The following is a 16,460-nucleotide window of genomic DNA, read 5'->3' as shown; positions in this document are numbered from 1 at the left end:
AGCAGAGAGGATTAAAAAAAATAATATATCCTCCAGGCGGACATAATCGCCTCTAAGTTCTTTTTATCAAGTATCTTAATATGATTTGTGCGAGCAGTGAAACAAAGGGACAATCGCATGTGCAAAAATATAGAATTGTTTATTATAAAAACAAAGAATATAAAAATCAATACAATTGCAAAATAGCACCCAAAATGTACCACACGGTGGTGCTAATACACCCCTATCTGACCAGCACGGTATGATTTATGACGACCAGTGTCATACTTTTAACAAACGGACTCGTATACCAAGAGAAACTTAGGATCTTCTGTTTATCAAACCGGCTATAGCAATAAAACACGGATATACAGGAAAATAACGGTTATCCCTGGACGCTGTTTTCCTATGACCAATCAAAAATACATGATATTAATATGATAAAATATTCAGCTCGGCAATCAGACTACGGAAAATAACTTTCCAAGGGTTTAGTCCTCTTTTCAAATAACGTCAGCTCTTCCAGTAACAATCTGCATCTTTGCTAAGAGAATAATCAGCATTATAGAGGCGCCTAACACTATATATTCCCACAGTATGGGGACTCATGGATCTTTGGATCAATATGGATCCCTATATGGCCTCCCCTTGCTACCCCGCACACGAGTAATTATCCCCCCCCCCTCCCTTATCTAAGAATCATCCCCTTTAGATTAGGGATTTCCAATCAGGTAAGGTGGGTGTATTCGCATGCTAATAACACCATGATGTCATATCAACTCCTAATATGGTATAGAACAAATAATGAAATAATATAATATTGTCCATCTGCCTCCAGGTGGTATTGCGGTATTGCAGATGAACATCACAACTTTTAAGCATTAAAACTAAATATCTAATAATGCGTTCAACATGACCTCCTTGACCTTTTAACATACATCATTGAGGAAGGTCTTTCCCTGACACTTTTAATTACCTATATCCTGGACTTGTTGGAGTTGGCTGTTTTCTCCTATCTTTTTGAAATATAGGTTGACTTGATGAAAATGTTATATAACTGGTTTGATGCTTTGCATTGGAACTTATCTACATCCATGAATAACTATTCTTCTCAGAAATCCAATTATCATAAACTTCAATGTTTCTGTAACTTCTACAATACCTTCTAAATGATACATGGTATAACATATATACCGATACATTGTTACACATAGATAACACATTATATCATTTATTGATTAACATATGTTATAAACTAAATATGCCATGCAGAGATAGAGATATATATATAATTGAACCTCCTACAGCAGGTGTGCCTCAAGGATAGGAGTCCTTATCAAGTCATTGCTTATCTATGAAATAACCTTGTTCCCTCCAGACAGACATGTCTTAGGAAGTTGGTTTACTCCTCCTAGATAGTCCCATAACTTTTAAACACAATGTCTGTTCATGTTCACAACTATTTTTATATAAACTGAACTTGCCATGAACTCATCTTGGCTTCCTCAGCCATATAATAGAACTTTGGTTCAGGCTGATTTTATTCTTAAAGGCAATGAGATGAGCATTCATTTTGATTATAATGTCATTAGATAATATTGTATACGTATGAAAATGCACAACAATTAGGATTGAAATGGCTCTGAGGGTCATCTGCCGGACTCTGAGAACATCTCGGGGAGGGTGAGTCTCTGGACTGGTGGGCGAGTGGTGTGCCCTGTATTGCACAGCAGCTGCCCAGGATCTCCTACATGTTCTCCTGCTCGTGGGGCTTCATGGGGTGTGCGGTGCGAAGCGGTTATTGAATGCTGTATAGACTGTGTGGTAATGTGAACAGTGCTGGAAGGTGTGTTGTGCCACTCATGTACCTCAGATGGGTGAGACGGATAAAATCCAGAGAGTGGCAGTGGTCTCTGTAAAGCACAGTTTGCTGAGACCTGTTTGTATACATTTTCTGGGCTGGATTCTTACTTAGACTGGTGGCTAGGCTTGGTAGAGGGAGCTGCCAGTCCACCCCCTTCCAGTACGGGTTTTCCTTTCTACCGGAGGTGAGGGCAGGTGAGGCCTGCTGTAATCAGGCTGGCACAAAGCGCCTCAGAGTAGGTCAGTCTGGGAACAGATACGCTGTGAGGTACAGAGGCTCTGTGTGTGGTCTCAGCTCGCCAGGCTGAGAGACCCCGGGCACTGTGACAGCCCGAAGTTTGGGGAACGCGGTGACTCCGGGATTCAAGGGTCACAAGTTCGGAGTCGGGAGGACTGTTGGGCCACACTTCCCCATACAGGTACGGGACTGATTACAGCTGGAGAGGCTGGGGAACTGCGGGCTGAGAAAAAGCCCCATATGGGTTCCGTGTGTGAACAGGGTTCTGTCAGGGCCGCGTAACGGGTGCAGTGAGAGCCCAGCCGGGCAGGTATTTGTTTTGTTTGGATGTATGTGGGAACCTCATCACAACCAGTGATTATTAACTGGACTGTTCTGTGTATAAAAAATGTCCCAATTAATGCAATGTTTGGCCCCGAAATTCTTGCGAGAATGCCCCCCTCCCCCGACAAGCGCACAGCAACCGACCCTGAGGGGCGAGAACGGGCAGCAAAATCTCCATCTGCCTCCATCATTAGGAGTGGTCAATGGGAATCTACCTGCCCGGCTCCGTGCTTCCACCAGACTGTGAGAGTCCTCAATGGGGGGCTCAGTTACCATCTGGTGGAGCAGTCTGACCCGGCCAACCCTGAAATTGATCTCTTGAAAGCCATAAGAAAGTTACATCTAAATAGGATGTTTAGGAATGTGACAAAAAACCTGCTAGCAGATATGGAAGGAGAGATGCCAGCGGCCATAGGACCCTTGGGGTTCACGGTGACCGCTGGCTTCAATCCTGCTGAAATATCCTGTTTGGAGTGGATGGTGGACATATCACTAGAAGCAGAGTTTTAGGGGGGTCGCTTCCACTTTGTCCCGTCTCCCCCCCCATTGCCCGCTGGGTGTAGTATAGACATTTTACAATGTAAAGTGCTGAAAGGGGTTAAGGCTTTGATCTATCACAAAGCACCAAAAATAAAGATAAAGGAGAAAGAAGAAAAGGCACTCAAGTGGCTACAGTCTAGTGAAATGTAGCGCTAATAACCAAGGATTACCGTATATATAAGCTGCGAAGACCGTTGGAAAATGTTCAGGTGTAAGAGGAAGTGAAGACAGACCCCGCATATAAAATACAGGGGCAATCAAGAGGTCTTCTGTGTGATGTGCGGTCACGTAAAACAGCGGAGAGGCTCCTACCTACAAAGGTTCACAAGTCACTGACCCCCCGGGAGACCCCCTGTCTCAGGGGTTGGGTCCGTGACGGAGCCTTTCTCCAGTACATAGACTGGCTATTCAGGCCTAGGGTACGGACAACGCCATCACATCTTGGGGATACAGCTGACCAGTGGCGGGATGGGATTCGGCTAGTATCCCTGGATGTAGGAAGTCTGTACACGCGCACCCCCAAGAAGAAGGCATCAGGGCTATGATGGAGATTCTGAGGAATACCGAGCGCGGTGCCTGTAACTTCATTGGTCAAGCCTTGGGCCTCATCTTGAAAAATAAGATAAGTGGTATAGACAGAAACTTGGCACCGCATTGGGTGCGCCAGACTTGAGGATACATTTCTATAGATTCCTCCCGTATACCTGACGTGGACTTTGTGGAGTACTTATTAGAAGGTCCATGATATGAATATGCTGTTCACATACAGGTTTGAAGATGTATTAATTACAGTAAGGGATGGCGAATTGGTGAAGGAAGGGTATCGCAAACCCACCGCCACCAATTCGCTCTTACGGTATTCAAGCTTTCATCCCTTAAGTGTCAAGAAGGCGGTATAAATAAAACGGAGGAGGATTATAGAAGGCCGGCCTCTAAAAATACATCTCTTATCTAGAGGATACCCAGTCAGTCTACGAAACGATGCCATGCTGAGGGCCAAAGTGGTAAACCGGGTGACACTGACCGTGTAAAGAAGAAACGGGGCGACTCGGCCATTTGTCTTCTCCTTCAAGTTTAGTCCCATGGCAGACCAGATGAAGAGTGATGCGCAGTAATGGGGACATTGTGGAAGGGGATGACGATCTTACAAATATAAAAGGCTCCCGCCCTACTATCGCATTTAGGAGGTGCCGGTAGCCGTTTTAGGGAGGAAATACAGAAAAACCTGGTTAGACGGGTGGAGACTGCATATGTGGGAAACCCTGTACTTTGGAGGAATCCAACATGGGGTTAAAACATGAATTACTTGTAAAACCAAGTTTGTTATTAATTTGCATATGTGGCGGATTCTACATCGGCAAAACCATCAGGAGCCTAAATGAGAGGATTAGGGAACATATCCATCCGGTGAGGGCGGCCCACGTGTAATAGACCACGTAAACGCCGACCATAATGGGAATGTCAATGTACTGAAATCACAGGGAGGAGACTGGCACCGCGAACTATGAGGACCCTGCGCACAGGCGCGATGGGTCCGCTAGGCTCCAGTGATAAAATGGACTGGCGAGTGTTTCTAGGACTATTTAGTACGTCTGGAAGGGTTTTACCACCACATGGCTCCGAGGCGACGTCAGACGGGAGCACCGCATTTTGTGGCGCAGCCGGTGACGTCACAGATGTGAGACACAGGAGCCAACGCTTAAATAACTGGCGCGGACGCGCAGTTAAACCAAGGGCCAGTCACTGATGTACTCGGCTTCGTATGTACCCAGCTTTCCCATGTACCCAGCTTTCCCATGTATTCAGCTACAGCTTCTGTATCCAGTCACTGAGGTACTCGGCTTCGGATGTACCCAGCTTTCCCATGTATTCAGCTACAGCTTCTGTCATCAGCTTCTGTATCCAGTCACTGATGTGCTCGGCTTCGTATGTACCCAGCTTTCCCATGTATTCAGCTACAGCTTCTGTATCCAGTCACTGATGTACTCGGCTTCGTATGTACCCAGCTTTCCCATGTATTCAGCTACAGCTTCTGTATCCAGTCACTGATGTGCTCGGCTTCGTATGTACCCAGCTTTCCCATGTATTCAGCTACAGCTTCTGTCATCAGCTTCTGTATCCAGTCACTGATGTGCTCGGCTTCGTATGTACCCAGCTTTCCCATGTATTCAGCTACAGCTTCTGTATCCAGTCACTGATGTGCTCGGCTTCGGATGTACCCAGCTTTCCCATGTATTCAGCTACAGCTTCTGTATCCAGTCACTGATGTGCTCGGCTTCGTATGTACCCAGCTTTCCCATGTATTCAGCTACAGCTTCTGTCATCAGCTTCTGTATCCAGTCACTGATGTGCTCGGCTTCGTATGTACCCAGCTTTCCCATGTATTCAGCTACAGCTTCTGTCATCAGCTCTTGTATCCAGTCACTGATGTACTCGGCTTCGTATGTACCCAGCTTTCCCATGTATTCAGCTACAGCTTCTGTCATCAGCTTCTGTATCCAGTCACTGATGTGCTCGGCTTCGGATGTACCCAGCTTTCCCATGTATTCAGCTACAGCTTCTGTCATCAGCTTCTGTATCCAGTCACTGATGTGCTCGGCTTCGTATGTACCCAGCTTTCCCATGTATTCAGCTACAGCTTCTGTATCCAGTCACTGATGTGCTCGGCTTCGTATGTACCCAGCTTTCCCATGTATTCAGCTACAGCTTCTGTATCCAGTCACTGATGTGCTCGGCTTCGTATGTACCCAGCTTTCCCATGTATTCAGCTACAGATTCTGTATCCAGTCACTGATGTGCTCGGCTTCGTATGTACCCAGCTTTCCCATGTATTCAGCTACAGCTTCTGTATCCAGTCACTGATGTGCTCGGCTTCGTATGTACCCAGCTTTCCCATGTATTCAGCTACAGCTTCTGTATCCAGTCACTGATGTACTCGGCTTCGGATGTACCCAGCTTTCCCATGTATTCAGCTACAGCTTCTGTATCCAGTCACTGATGTGCTCGGCTTCGGATGTACCCAGCTTTCCCATGTATTCAGCTACAGCTTCTCATCCAGTCACTGATGTACTTGGCTTCGGATGTACCCAGCTTTCCCATGTATTCAGCTACAGCTTCTGTATCCAGTCACTGATGTGCTCGGCTTCGGATGTACCCAGCTTTCCCATGTATTCAGCTACAGCTTCTGTCATCAGCTTCTGTATCCAGTCACTGATGTGCTCGGCTTCGTATGTACCCAGCTTTCCCATGTATTCAGCTACAGCTTCTGTCATCAGCTTCTGTATCCAGTCACTGATGTACTCGGCTTCGTATGTACCCAGCTTTCCCATGTATTCAGCTACAGCTTCTGTATCCAGTCACTGATGTGCTCGGCTTCGTATGTACCCAGCTTTCCCATGTATTCAGCTACAGATTCTGTATCCAGTCACTGATGTGCTCGGCTTCGTATGTACCCAGCTTTCCCATGTATTCAGCTACAGCTTCTGTATCCAGTCACTGATGTGCTCGGCTTCGGATGTACCCAGCTTTCCCATGTATTCAGCTACAGCTTCTGTATCCAGTCACTGATGTACTCGGCTTCGTATGTACCCAGCTTTCCCATGTATTCAGCTACAGCTTCTCATCCAGTCACTGATGTACTCGGCTTCGGATGTACCCAGCTTTCCCATGTATTCAGCTACAGCTTCTGTATCCAGTCACTGATGTACTCGGCTTCGGATGTACCCAGCTTTCCCATGTATTCAGCTACAGCTTCTGTATCCAGTCACTGATGTGCTCGGCTTCGGATGTACCCAGCTTTCCCATGTATTCAGCTACAGCTTCTGTATCCAGTCACTGATGTACTCGGCTTCGGATGTACCCAGCTTTCCCATGTATTCAGCTACAGCTTCTGTATCCAGTCACTGATGTGCTCGGCTTCGTATGTACCCAGCTTTCCCATGTATTCAGCTACAGCTTCTGTATCCAGTCACTGATGTGCTCGGCTTCGTATGTACCCAGCTTTCCCATGTATTCAGCTACAGCTTCTGTATCCAGTCACTGATGTGCTCGGCTTCGTATGTACCCAGCTTTCCCATGTATTCAGCTACAGCTTCTGTATCCAGTCACTGATGTGCTCGGCTTCGTATGTACCCAGCTTTCCCATGTATTCAGCTACAGCTTCTGTATCCAGTCACTGATGTACTCGGCTTCGGATGTACCCAGCTTTCCCATGTATTCAGCTACAGCTTCTGTATCCAGTCACTGATGTGCTCGGCTTCGTATGTACCCAGCTTTCCCATGTATTCAGCTACAGCTTCTGTATCCAGTCACTGATGTGCTCGGCTTCGTATGTACCCAGCTTTCCCATGTATTCAGCTACAGCTTCTGTATCCAGTCACTGATGTACTCGGCTTCGGATGTACCCAGCTTTCCCATGTATTCAGCTACAGCTTCTGTATCCAGTCACTGATGTGCTCGGCTTCGGATGTACCCAGCTTTCCCATGTATTCAGCTACAGCTTCTGTCATCAGCTTTTGATGTGCTCGGCTTCGGATGTACCCAGCTTTCCCATGTATTCAGCTACAGCTTCTGTATCCAGTCACTGATGTACTCGGCTTCGGATGTACCCAGCTTTCCCATGTATTCAGCTACAGCTTCTGTATCCAGTCACTGATGTACTCGGCTTCGGATGTACCCAGCTTTCCCATGTATTCAGCTACAGCTTCTGTATCCAGTCACTGATGTACTCGGCTTCGGATGTACCCAGCTTTCCCATGTATTCAGCTACAGCTTCTGTCATCAGCTTCTGTATCCAGTCACTGATGTGCTCGGCTTCGGATGTACCCAGCTTTCCCATGTATTCAGCTACAGCTTCTGTCATCAGCTTCTGTATCCAGTCACTGATGTGCTCGGCTTCGTATGTACCCAGCTTTCCCATGTATTCAGCTACAGCTTCTGTATCCAGTCACTGATGTGCTCGGCTTCGTATGTACCCAGCTTTCCCATGTATTCAGCTACAGCTTCTCATCCAGTCACTGATGTACTCGGCTTCGGATGTACCCAGCTTTCCCATGTATTCAGCTACAGCTTCTGTATCCAGTCACTGATGTACTCGGCTTCGGATGTACCCAGCTTTCCCATGTATTCAGCTACAGCTTCTGTCATCAGCTTTTGATGTGCTCGGCTTCGGATGTACCCAGCTTTCCCATGTATTCAGCTACAGCTTCTCATCCAGTCACTGATGTACTCGGCTTCGGATGTACCCAGCTTTCCCATGTATTCAGCTACAGCTTCTGTATCCAGTCACTGATGTGCTCGGCTTCGTATGTACCCAGCTTTCCCATGTATTCAGCTACAGCTTCTGTATCCAGTCACTGATGTACTCGGCTTCGGATGTACCCAGCTTTCCCATGTATTCAGCTACAGCTTCTGTATCCAGTCACTGATGTGCTCGGCTTCGGATGTACCCAGCTTTCCCATGTATTCAGCTACAGCTTCTGTATCCAGTCACTGATGTACTCTGCTTCAGATGTACCCAGCTTTCCCATGTATTCAGCTACAGCTTCTGTATCCAGTCACTGATGTGCTCGGCTTCGGATGTACCCAGCTTTCCCATGTATTCAGCTACAGCTTCTGTATCCAGTCACTGATGTGCTCGGCTTCGTATGTACCCAGCTTTCCCATGTATTCAGCTACAGCTTCTGTATCCAGTCACTGATGTGCTCGGCTTCGGATGTACCCAGCTTTCCCATGTATTCAGCTACAGCTTCTGTCATCAGCTTTTGATGTACTCTGCAACCAATTCTGGAGGAATAAAGCCTGTCGCACTGAATGGTGAGTGCCGCCTGAATATTTTCCTATTCTTTGAATTTACATTGTTGTGGGCAGAGCACCATCAAGTAGCGCATCCAGTGCGCAAAAAGTGACATTTTTCCAGCCTTGAAGAAAGGGGGAAGGTTAGCCGTGCCACTAAAACTGCTTTCTTAAAAAATTGTCAATGGAAATCTAACAAGTCCTTTTGTCTGGAGGTTCTCTGCCGGTACCAGACCACAACATCTACAATGATGAGGAGACACTGGTCCATCATTCAGGAGGATCTCTGCTGGTACCAGGTCTCTACATCTACAATGATGAGGAGACACTGGTCCATCATTCAGGAGGATCTCTGCCGGTACCGGACCTCTACATCTACAATGATGAGGATACACTGGTCCATCATTCAGGAGGATCTCTGCCGGTACCGGACCTCTACATCTACAATGATGAGACACTGGTCCATCATTCAGGAGGTTCTCTGCCGGTACCGGACCTCTACATCTACAATGATGAGGAGACACTGGTCCATCATTCAGGAGGATCTCTGCTGGTACCAGGTCTCTACATCTACAATGATGAGGAGACACTGGTCCATCATTCAGGAGGATCTCTGCCGGTACCGGACCTCTACATCTACAATGATGAGGATACACTGGTCCATCATTCAGGAGGATCTCTGCCGGTACCGGACCTCTACATCTACAATGATGAGGATACACTGGTCCATCATTCAGGAGGATCTCTGCCGGTACCGGACCTCTACATCTACAATGATGAGGATACACTGGTCCATCATTCAGGAGGTTCTCTGCCGGTACCGGACCTCTACATCTACAATGATGAGACACTGGTCCATCATTCAGGAGGTTCTCTGCCGGTACCGGACCTCTACATCTACAATGATGAGGATACACTGGTCCATCATTCAGGAGGTTCTCTGCCAGTATCAGGCCTCTACATCTACAATGAGGAGACACTGGTCCATCATTCAGGAGGATCTCTGCCGGTACCGGACCTCTACATCTACAATGATGAGGAGACACTGGTCCATCATTCAGGAGGATCTCTGCCGGTACCGGACCTCTACATCTACAATGATGAGGATACACTGGTCCATCATTCAGGAGGTTCTCTGCCAGTATCAGGCCTCTACATCTACAATGAGGAGACACTGGTCCATCATTCAGGAGGATCTCTGCCGGTACCGGACCTCTACATCTACAATGAGGATACACTGGTCCATCATTCAGGAGGATCTCTGCCAGTACCGGACCTCTACATCTACAATGAGGATACACTGGTCCATCATTCAGGAGGATCTCTGCCAGTACCGGACCTCTACATCTTCAGCACCATTGCTGCCTGATAGCCTTATGCTGAGGAATATGGTAGCAGCAGGTTGTCATTGTGTTACGAAATTTTCTGGGCAATCTTTAAATCTCTCATATTTCACCAAATGGGGAGATTGTTGAAGGACCATTGCTCTTTTTGGATTGGAAAATGATTCTGGTTAAATGGATAATGAATGAGTTGCCAAGAACGGGAATCCTTAGGGAGTCAAACCACACAATAAGGAAAGACTATCATAAAAGGTAAATCAGATCAGTTTTAGAAAAATGGCCGATTAAGAGAAAATACATCTAAAACTATATCATTTATTTTTCTCATCTCGCTGGGATTTTTCTGTCTTGGGGTTGCCCTTCCTCTTTATTGGTTGGGTTTTGTGGGTAATTTTTTTTTTTTCATAATTTATTTTATTTATTTTTTATCATTTTGGAAATTAAGTAGCTAAAAATAAATCCCTGGAGTGCTAGCTGTAGCAGCACAGTGCTGGGATGTACGGGAAGATACTCCGGAGTTCACAGCTCATCTGGCACACGAGACTCCACCGGTCCAACTCCCAGGAATGATCCAAAGGGAAACTGTCCAGCAAGCCTATCCTCCATTAAAACACTGCAAGCACCATTTCTAAACTGTGGTACACCAACACGTTGCCGCCACACCGTGTCCTTCAGTCGTACTTCAGTAATATTACCCACAAATACACAGTCAAATGTGTGATGACTTCCAAAGACCATATAAATGTGGTATCGCTGTAATGTTACTGACCCGGAGAATGACAGGAACAGGTCAGTTTTATCTCATAGGGAACGCTGTAAATACACAACCTATAAAACTATATAATTGTGGTATCTCTGTAGTCGTACTGACCGGAGAATGAAGAGAACAGGTCAGTTTTATCTCATAGGGAACGCTGTAAATACAAAACCCATAAAACTATATAAATGTGGTATCACTGTAATCGTACTGACCAGAGAATGAAGAGAACAGGTCAGTTTTATCTCATAGGGAACTCTGTAAATACAAAACCCATAAACTATATAAATGTGGTATCGCTGTAATCGTACTGACCCGGAGAATGAAGAGAACAGGTCAGTTTTATCTCATAGGGAACGCTGTAAATACAAAACCCATAAAACTATATAAATGTGGTATCTCTGTAATCGTACTGACCCGGAGAATGAAGAGAACAGGTCAGTTTTATCTCATAGGGAACGCTGTAAATACAAAACCCATAAAACTATATAAATGTGGTATCACTGTAATCGTACTGACCGGAGAAAGAAGGGAACAGGTCAGTTTTATCTCAAAGGGAACGCTGTAAATACAAAACCCATAAAACTATATAAATGTGGTATCACTGTAATCGTACTGACCAGAGAATGAAGAGAACAGGTCAGTTTTATCTCATAGGGAACTCTGTAAATACAAAACCCATAAACTATATAAATGTGGTATCGCTGTAATCGTACTGACCCGGAGAATGAAGAGAACAGGTCAGTTTTATCTCATAGGGAACGCTGTAAATACAAAACCCATAAAACTATATAAATGTGGTATCTCTGTAATCGTACTGACCTGGAGAATGAAGAGAACAGGTCAGTTTTATCTCATAGGAAACGCTGTAAATACAAACCCCATAAAACTATATAAATGTGGTATCACTGTAATCGTACTGACCGGAGAATGAAGGGAACAGGTCAGTTTTATCTCATAGGGAACGCTGTAAAAACAAAACCCATAAAACTATATAAATGTGGTATCACTGTAATCGTACTGACCCAGAGAATGAAGAGAACAGGTCAGTTTTATCTCATAGGGAACGCTGTAAACACAAAACCCATAAAACTATATAAATGTGGTATCACTGTAACCGTACTGACCGGAGAATGAAGAGAACAAGTCAGTTTTATCTCATAGAGAACGCTGTAAACACAAAACCCATAAAACTATATAAATGTGGTATCGCTGCAATCGTACTGACCCAGAGAATGAAGGGAACAGGTCAGTTTTATCTCATAGGGAACGCTGTAAAAACAAAACCCATAAAACTATATAAATGTGGTATCTCTGTAATCGTACTGACCCGGAGAATGAAGAGAACAGGTCAGTTTTATCTCATAGGGAACGCTGTAAAAACAAAACCCATAAAACTATATAAATGTGGTATCACTGTAATCGTACTGACCGGAGAATGAAGGGAACAGGTCAGTTTTATCTCATAGGGAACGCTGTAAATACAAAACCCATAAAACTATATAAATGTGGTATCACTGTAATCGTACTGACCCAGAGAATGAAGAGAACAGGTCAGTTTTATCTCATAGGGAACGCTGTAAACACAAAACCCATAAAACTATATAAATGTGGTATCGCTGTAATCGTACTGACCCGGAGAATGAAGAGAACAGGTCAGTTTTATCTCATAGAGAACGCTGTAAACACAAAACCCATAAAACTATATAAATGTGGTATCGCTGCAATCGTACTGACCCAGAGAATGAAGGGAACAGGTCAGTTTTATCTCATAGGGAACGCTGTAAAAACAAAACCCATAAAACTATATAAATGTGGTATCTCTGTAATCGTACTGACCCGGAGAATGAAGAGAACAGGTCAGTTTTATCTCATAGGGAACGCTGTAAAAACAAAACCCATAAAACTATATAAATGTGGTATCACTGTAATCGTACTGACCCAGAGAATGAAGAGAACAGGTCAGTTTTATCTCATAGGGAACGCTGTAAACACAAAACCCATAAAACTATATAAATGTGGTATCGCTGTAATCGTACTGACCCGGAGAATGAAGAGAACAGGTCAGTTTTATCTCATAGAGAACGCTGTAAATACAAAACCCATAAAACTATATAAATGTGGTATCACTGTAATCGTACTGTCAGACGTGAGCTAGTAACACCGTGTTCACACTTGAGCGTCTCTCAGCTCCTTCAGATTTGCCTATGGGTAGATTTATGACATGGTTACTGTCTGCACAGAGCAGTGACTTACCTGATATGACATGGGAACCGTATCATTCCTCCGTTTAACGAGCACGTCGTCTGTGTAGACGAGGCGCTCCTCCCACCATGATACAAATGCAGACGCAATGGTGTGTGAACATTTGGCACACGTTGGACACAAGTGTCTGGAGATAAAATCCACCATTAATAAGCGATCCTTTTTCCTTGGGATGTACTGCCGTGGCAGCAGGGAGTTGGCACACACAGAGGCGAGGCATAGGGGACGCACACAGAGCCCAGGCATTGACCGCTCCACAGATTCCAGAATGTTCTTGCCTCCTAATAGCCAAGTAACAAGAGGCCTTCATGCCAACCTTTCCATTATGAAACCATCCAGAAAAATTGTGGTGGAAAGACATTTCATGCCCTCCCCAAGTCCCATAAAAATAACGAGCCTCTGGTTACTTGGCTATTAGGAAGCAAGAACGTTCTGGAATCTGTGGAGCGGTCTATGCCTCCCCTCTGTGTGCGCCCCCTATGCCTCCCCTCTGTGTGCGCCCCCTATGCCTCGCCTCTGTGTGCGCCCCCTATGCCTCGCCTCTGTGTGCGCCCCCTATGCCTCGCCTCTGTGTGCGCCCCCTATGCCTCGCCTCTGTGTGCGCCCCCTATGCCTCGCCTCTGTGTGCGCCCCCTATGCCTCGCCTCTGTGTGCGCCCCCTATGCCTCGCCTCTGTGTGCGCCCCCTATGCCTCGCCTCTGTGTGCGCCCCCTATGCCTCGCCTCTGTGTGCGCCCCCTATGCCTCGCCTCTGTGTGCGCCCCCTATGCCTCGCCTCTGTGTGCGCCCCCTATGCCTCGCCTCTGTGTGCGCCCCCTATGCCTCGCCTCTGTGTGCGCCCCCTATGCCTCGCCTCTGTGTGCGCCCCCTATGCCTCGCCTCTGTGTGCGCCCCCTATGCCTCGCCTCTGTGTGCGCCCCCTATGCCTCCCCTCTGTGTGCGCCCCCTATGCCTCGCCTCTGTGTGCGCCCCCTATGCCTCGCCTCTGATCCACCAGAAAATACTGCTTTTGTTATTTATTAAGCCCCGTTTCCAGCCTTCCTCCTGCATTCCCTTTAAAGAGTCTTTGAAAGCTACAGTGGCGTCCAAAACCCTGGCTGAGACCGCATCATTCAGCATCTTGTTAATCCCCCCCTAACCCCCATTCAAACCCCCTATGATATTCAGGTAGTGAGGAGGACAACTCCTGGAACCCTGGACTGAACTAGGCAGGACGTAGGATTCAGTATTTTGCCTTCATGACACGTCCCCAATAGCGTCGACGCGATGAGAATTGCCCTCTCCATTATTCACACCCCAGGGTGCTTCTCATTAACCCCTCACGTACAGCTGGGGGTCTGTGTGTATGGATATTAAAGGCGCTGTCCCACAAACCAACCCCTGGATCTGAACGCTTCTGTAATTATAAATGTAGCATCGCCACCGAGTTACTCAATACTCTCTGTAGAGCGCCACCTGCTGCCTGTTTTATTTTCCTATTTCTTTGTCCGGCTGATTGAGAAGGCTGGTAAAATATTCAGCTTTCACCTTGAATGAAATCGGTAAAGTGGGTGGAGGGTATTTCAGTGTGTCGGGGGTTAATGATTCACCTTCAGTCACATTTCTATTTATTTTATTTTTCTGTCTTTCTTTTAGCCGAAGCCGATTGACGTTCAGGTGATCACTCACCACATGCAGCGCTACGCCGTCTGGTTTGGAGGCTCCATGCTGGCGTCCACGGTAAGTCCACAGCCATTGTCTGCTGTGATGGGGGGCAGGGTGGCACGTCTCTCGCCTGTGTAATGGACTCCTTGGTCCTGAAACTCGGGAGACCACCCTGTACGGTCAGGTATGTCCTCACATGAAATGCTGGCGGGCCACAGCGCCCCAAATGCAGCACTTTGCCTTCCAAGTTTGAAATCCATGCCACAAGTCCCTTTCCACTGTGGTCAGGATGTGGCGCTTTCAGCCACGTGTAGAATCGGAGCGCCCTGTCCTGCAGAATGATCATTGCCTCTTTTCTTCTTCCTTCAGCCGGAGTTTTACCAGGTGTGCCACACGAAAAAGGACTATGAGGAGATCGGGCCCAGCATCTGCCGCCACAATCCAGTGTTTGGGGTCATGTCGTAGATGGTGGGGAGGTCGGGAGAAGAGGCTGGGGACGTCTCCCCAAGGGCTGCTGTAGGTCACGCCGTGGTTGTCCTTACTTTATGGTTAAATAAAAGGCCAGCTCTGGGCTCTCGCCCCGTTCTCCAGCTTCCTGTGACCGGTCATGGGAAGGGCTTGCTGGCTTTTTGTATCTTTTTATTGGGGCCGATTAGTAGGTTTTGGCCCTTGGAGGCTGTCCAGGAGCGGTCGCTCTGCATTCATTCTGCTTCTGCCCCAGTCGCCCCTGCTCTTTTGCTTGCACACAGCTGGACTCCTCTCCAATGTCTGATGGTTTCCATGAATAATTATGCGGTAATATCGTTTTGTGAAGCCGAGTTCCAATAAAGGCAGCGTCTCTTTTCTACACCCTTCTCTGCTGTTTTGTAGCTTTACTCCTCAGCAGGAGATGAACCAGGAGAGCGAGATTTCCTAAGACGGACATTGTAATAATCCTGGACAGCAGAGGCTCAGTATTACATGTACTCACTCGCATCTTACTATATGGTCAGCAGACCACCTGGGGTTAAAGCTCAACAAATAATTATATAACAGAGAAAGGAATTCTGTGTAACTACGACTCCCAGCATGCGCCATTTGTGATCTGCTGCACCCTGATCGATGCGGCTGTATCCCTAAAGGGTGTTCTAGGCTGAATATTGCTCTGAGAGGGATCGGAAGGCCCCATCTGAAAGCGCTCGACAGGGTGGAGTGACCTTCCTTTGGAAAACAATAAGAAGAATGAACCTTATAAATTGGGTAAAGAGTGAGAAGGCGCCGCGGCCTTCTCACTGTTTACCGCCGGCCGAGTGACGTCGCGACTAGTATCAACTAGCGTGGGCGGGGCTAATCGCTGTTCACTTGAATGGAGCTTAGCCCCGCCCACGCTAGTTGATACTAGTCGTGATGTCACTCGGCCTGCAGTAAACGGTGAGAAGGCCGCGGAGCTGCTGGAACGCCGCGGCCTTCTCAAACAGCTGATTGGCGGTGGTCCTGGGTGTCAGACCCCCGCCGATCAGAAGCTGATGGTCTATCCAGAGGATAGATCATCAGTTAAATGAAAGTGCAGAACCCCTTTAAAATCAATGGTGGTAACACTGGAGGCTTCCAGGCAGAAGACGAGGATGTGCAATGTCTGCCAAACTGCTGGAACCCCTAGAGCAGGGATGTCAAACTCGTGGCCCTCCAGCTGTTGCAAAACTACAACTCCCATCATGCCTGGGCATACTACAGCT

General features: G+C 46.8%; 1 protein-coding gene across 1 annotated transcript in view; it reads left to right on the top strand.

Moving 5' to 3' along the window:
- ACTR3 (actin related protein 3) overlaps nt 1-15,592 on the top strand; it is a 29,069-nt gene extending 13,477 nt beyond the window's left edge. Inside the window, exons 11-12 of the mRNA XM_044302939.1 lie at nt 14,737-14,820; nt 15,115-15,592. Coding sequence (XP_044158874.1) covers nt 14,737-14,820; nt 15,115-15,210 — 180 coding nt within the window. The 3' untranslated portion in view covers nt 15,211-15,592. The remainder of the gene's footprint in view (nt 1-14,736; nt 14,821-15,114) is intronic.
- Nucleotides 15,593-16,460: the final 868 nt, after the last annotated feature.

The sequence above is a fragment of the Bufo gargarizans genome, chromosome 8 (assembly GCF_014858855.1).
Source record: "Bufo gargarizans isolate SCDJY-AF-19 chromosome 8, ASM1485885v1, whole genome shotgun sequence".
In the NCBI taxonomy this organism is placed as follows: Eukaryota; Metazoa; Chordata; class Amphibia; order Anura; family Bufonidae; genus Bufo; species Bufo gargarizans.
This window is presented reverse-complemented; position numbering and strand designations above follow the sequence as displayed.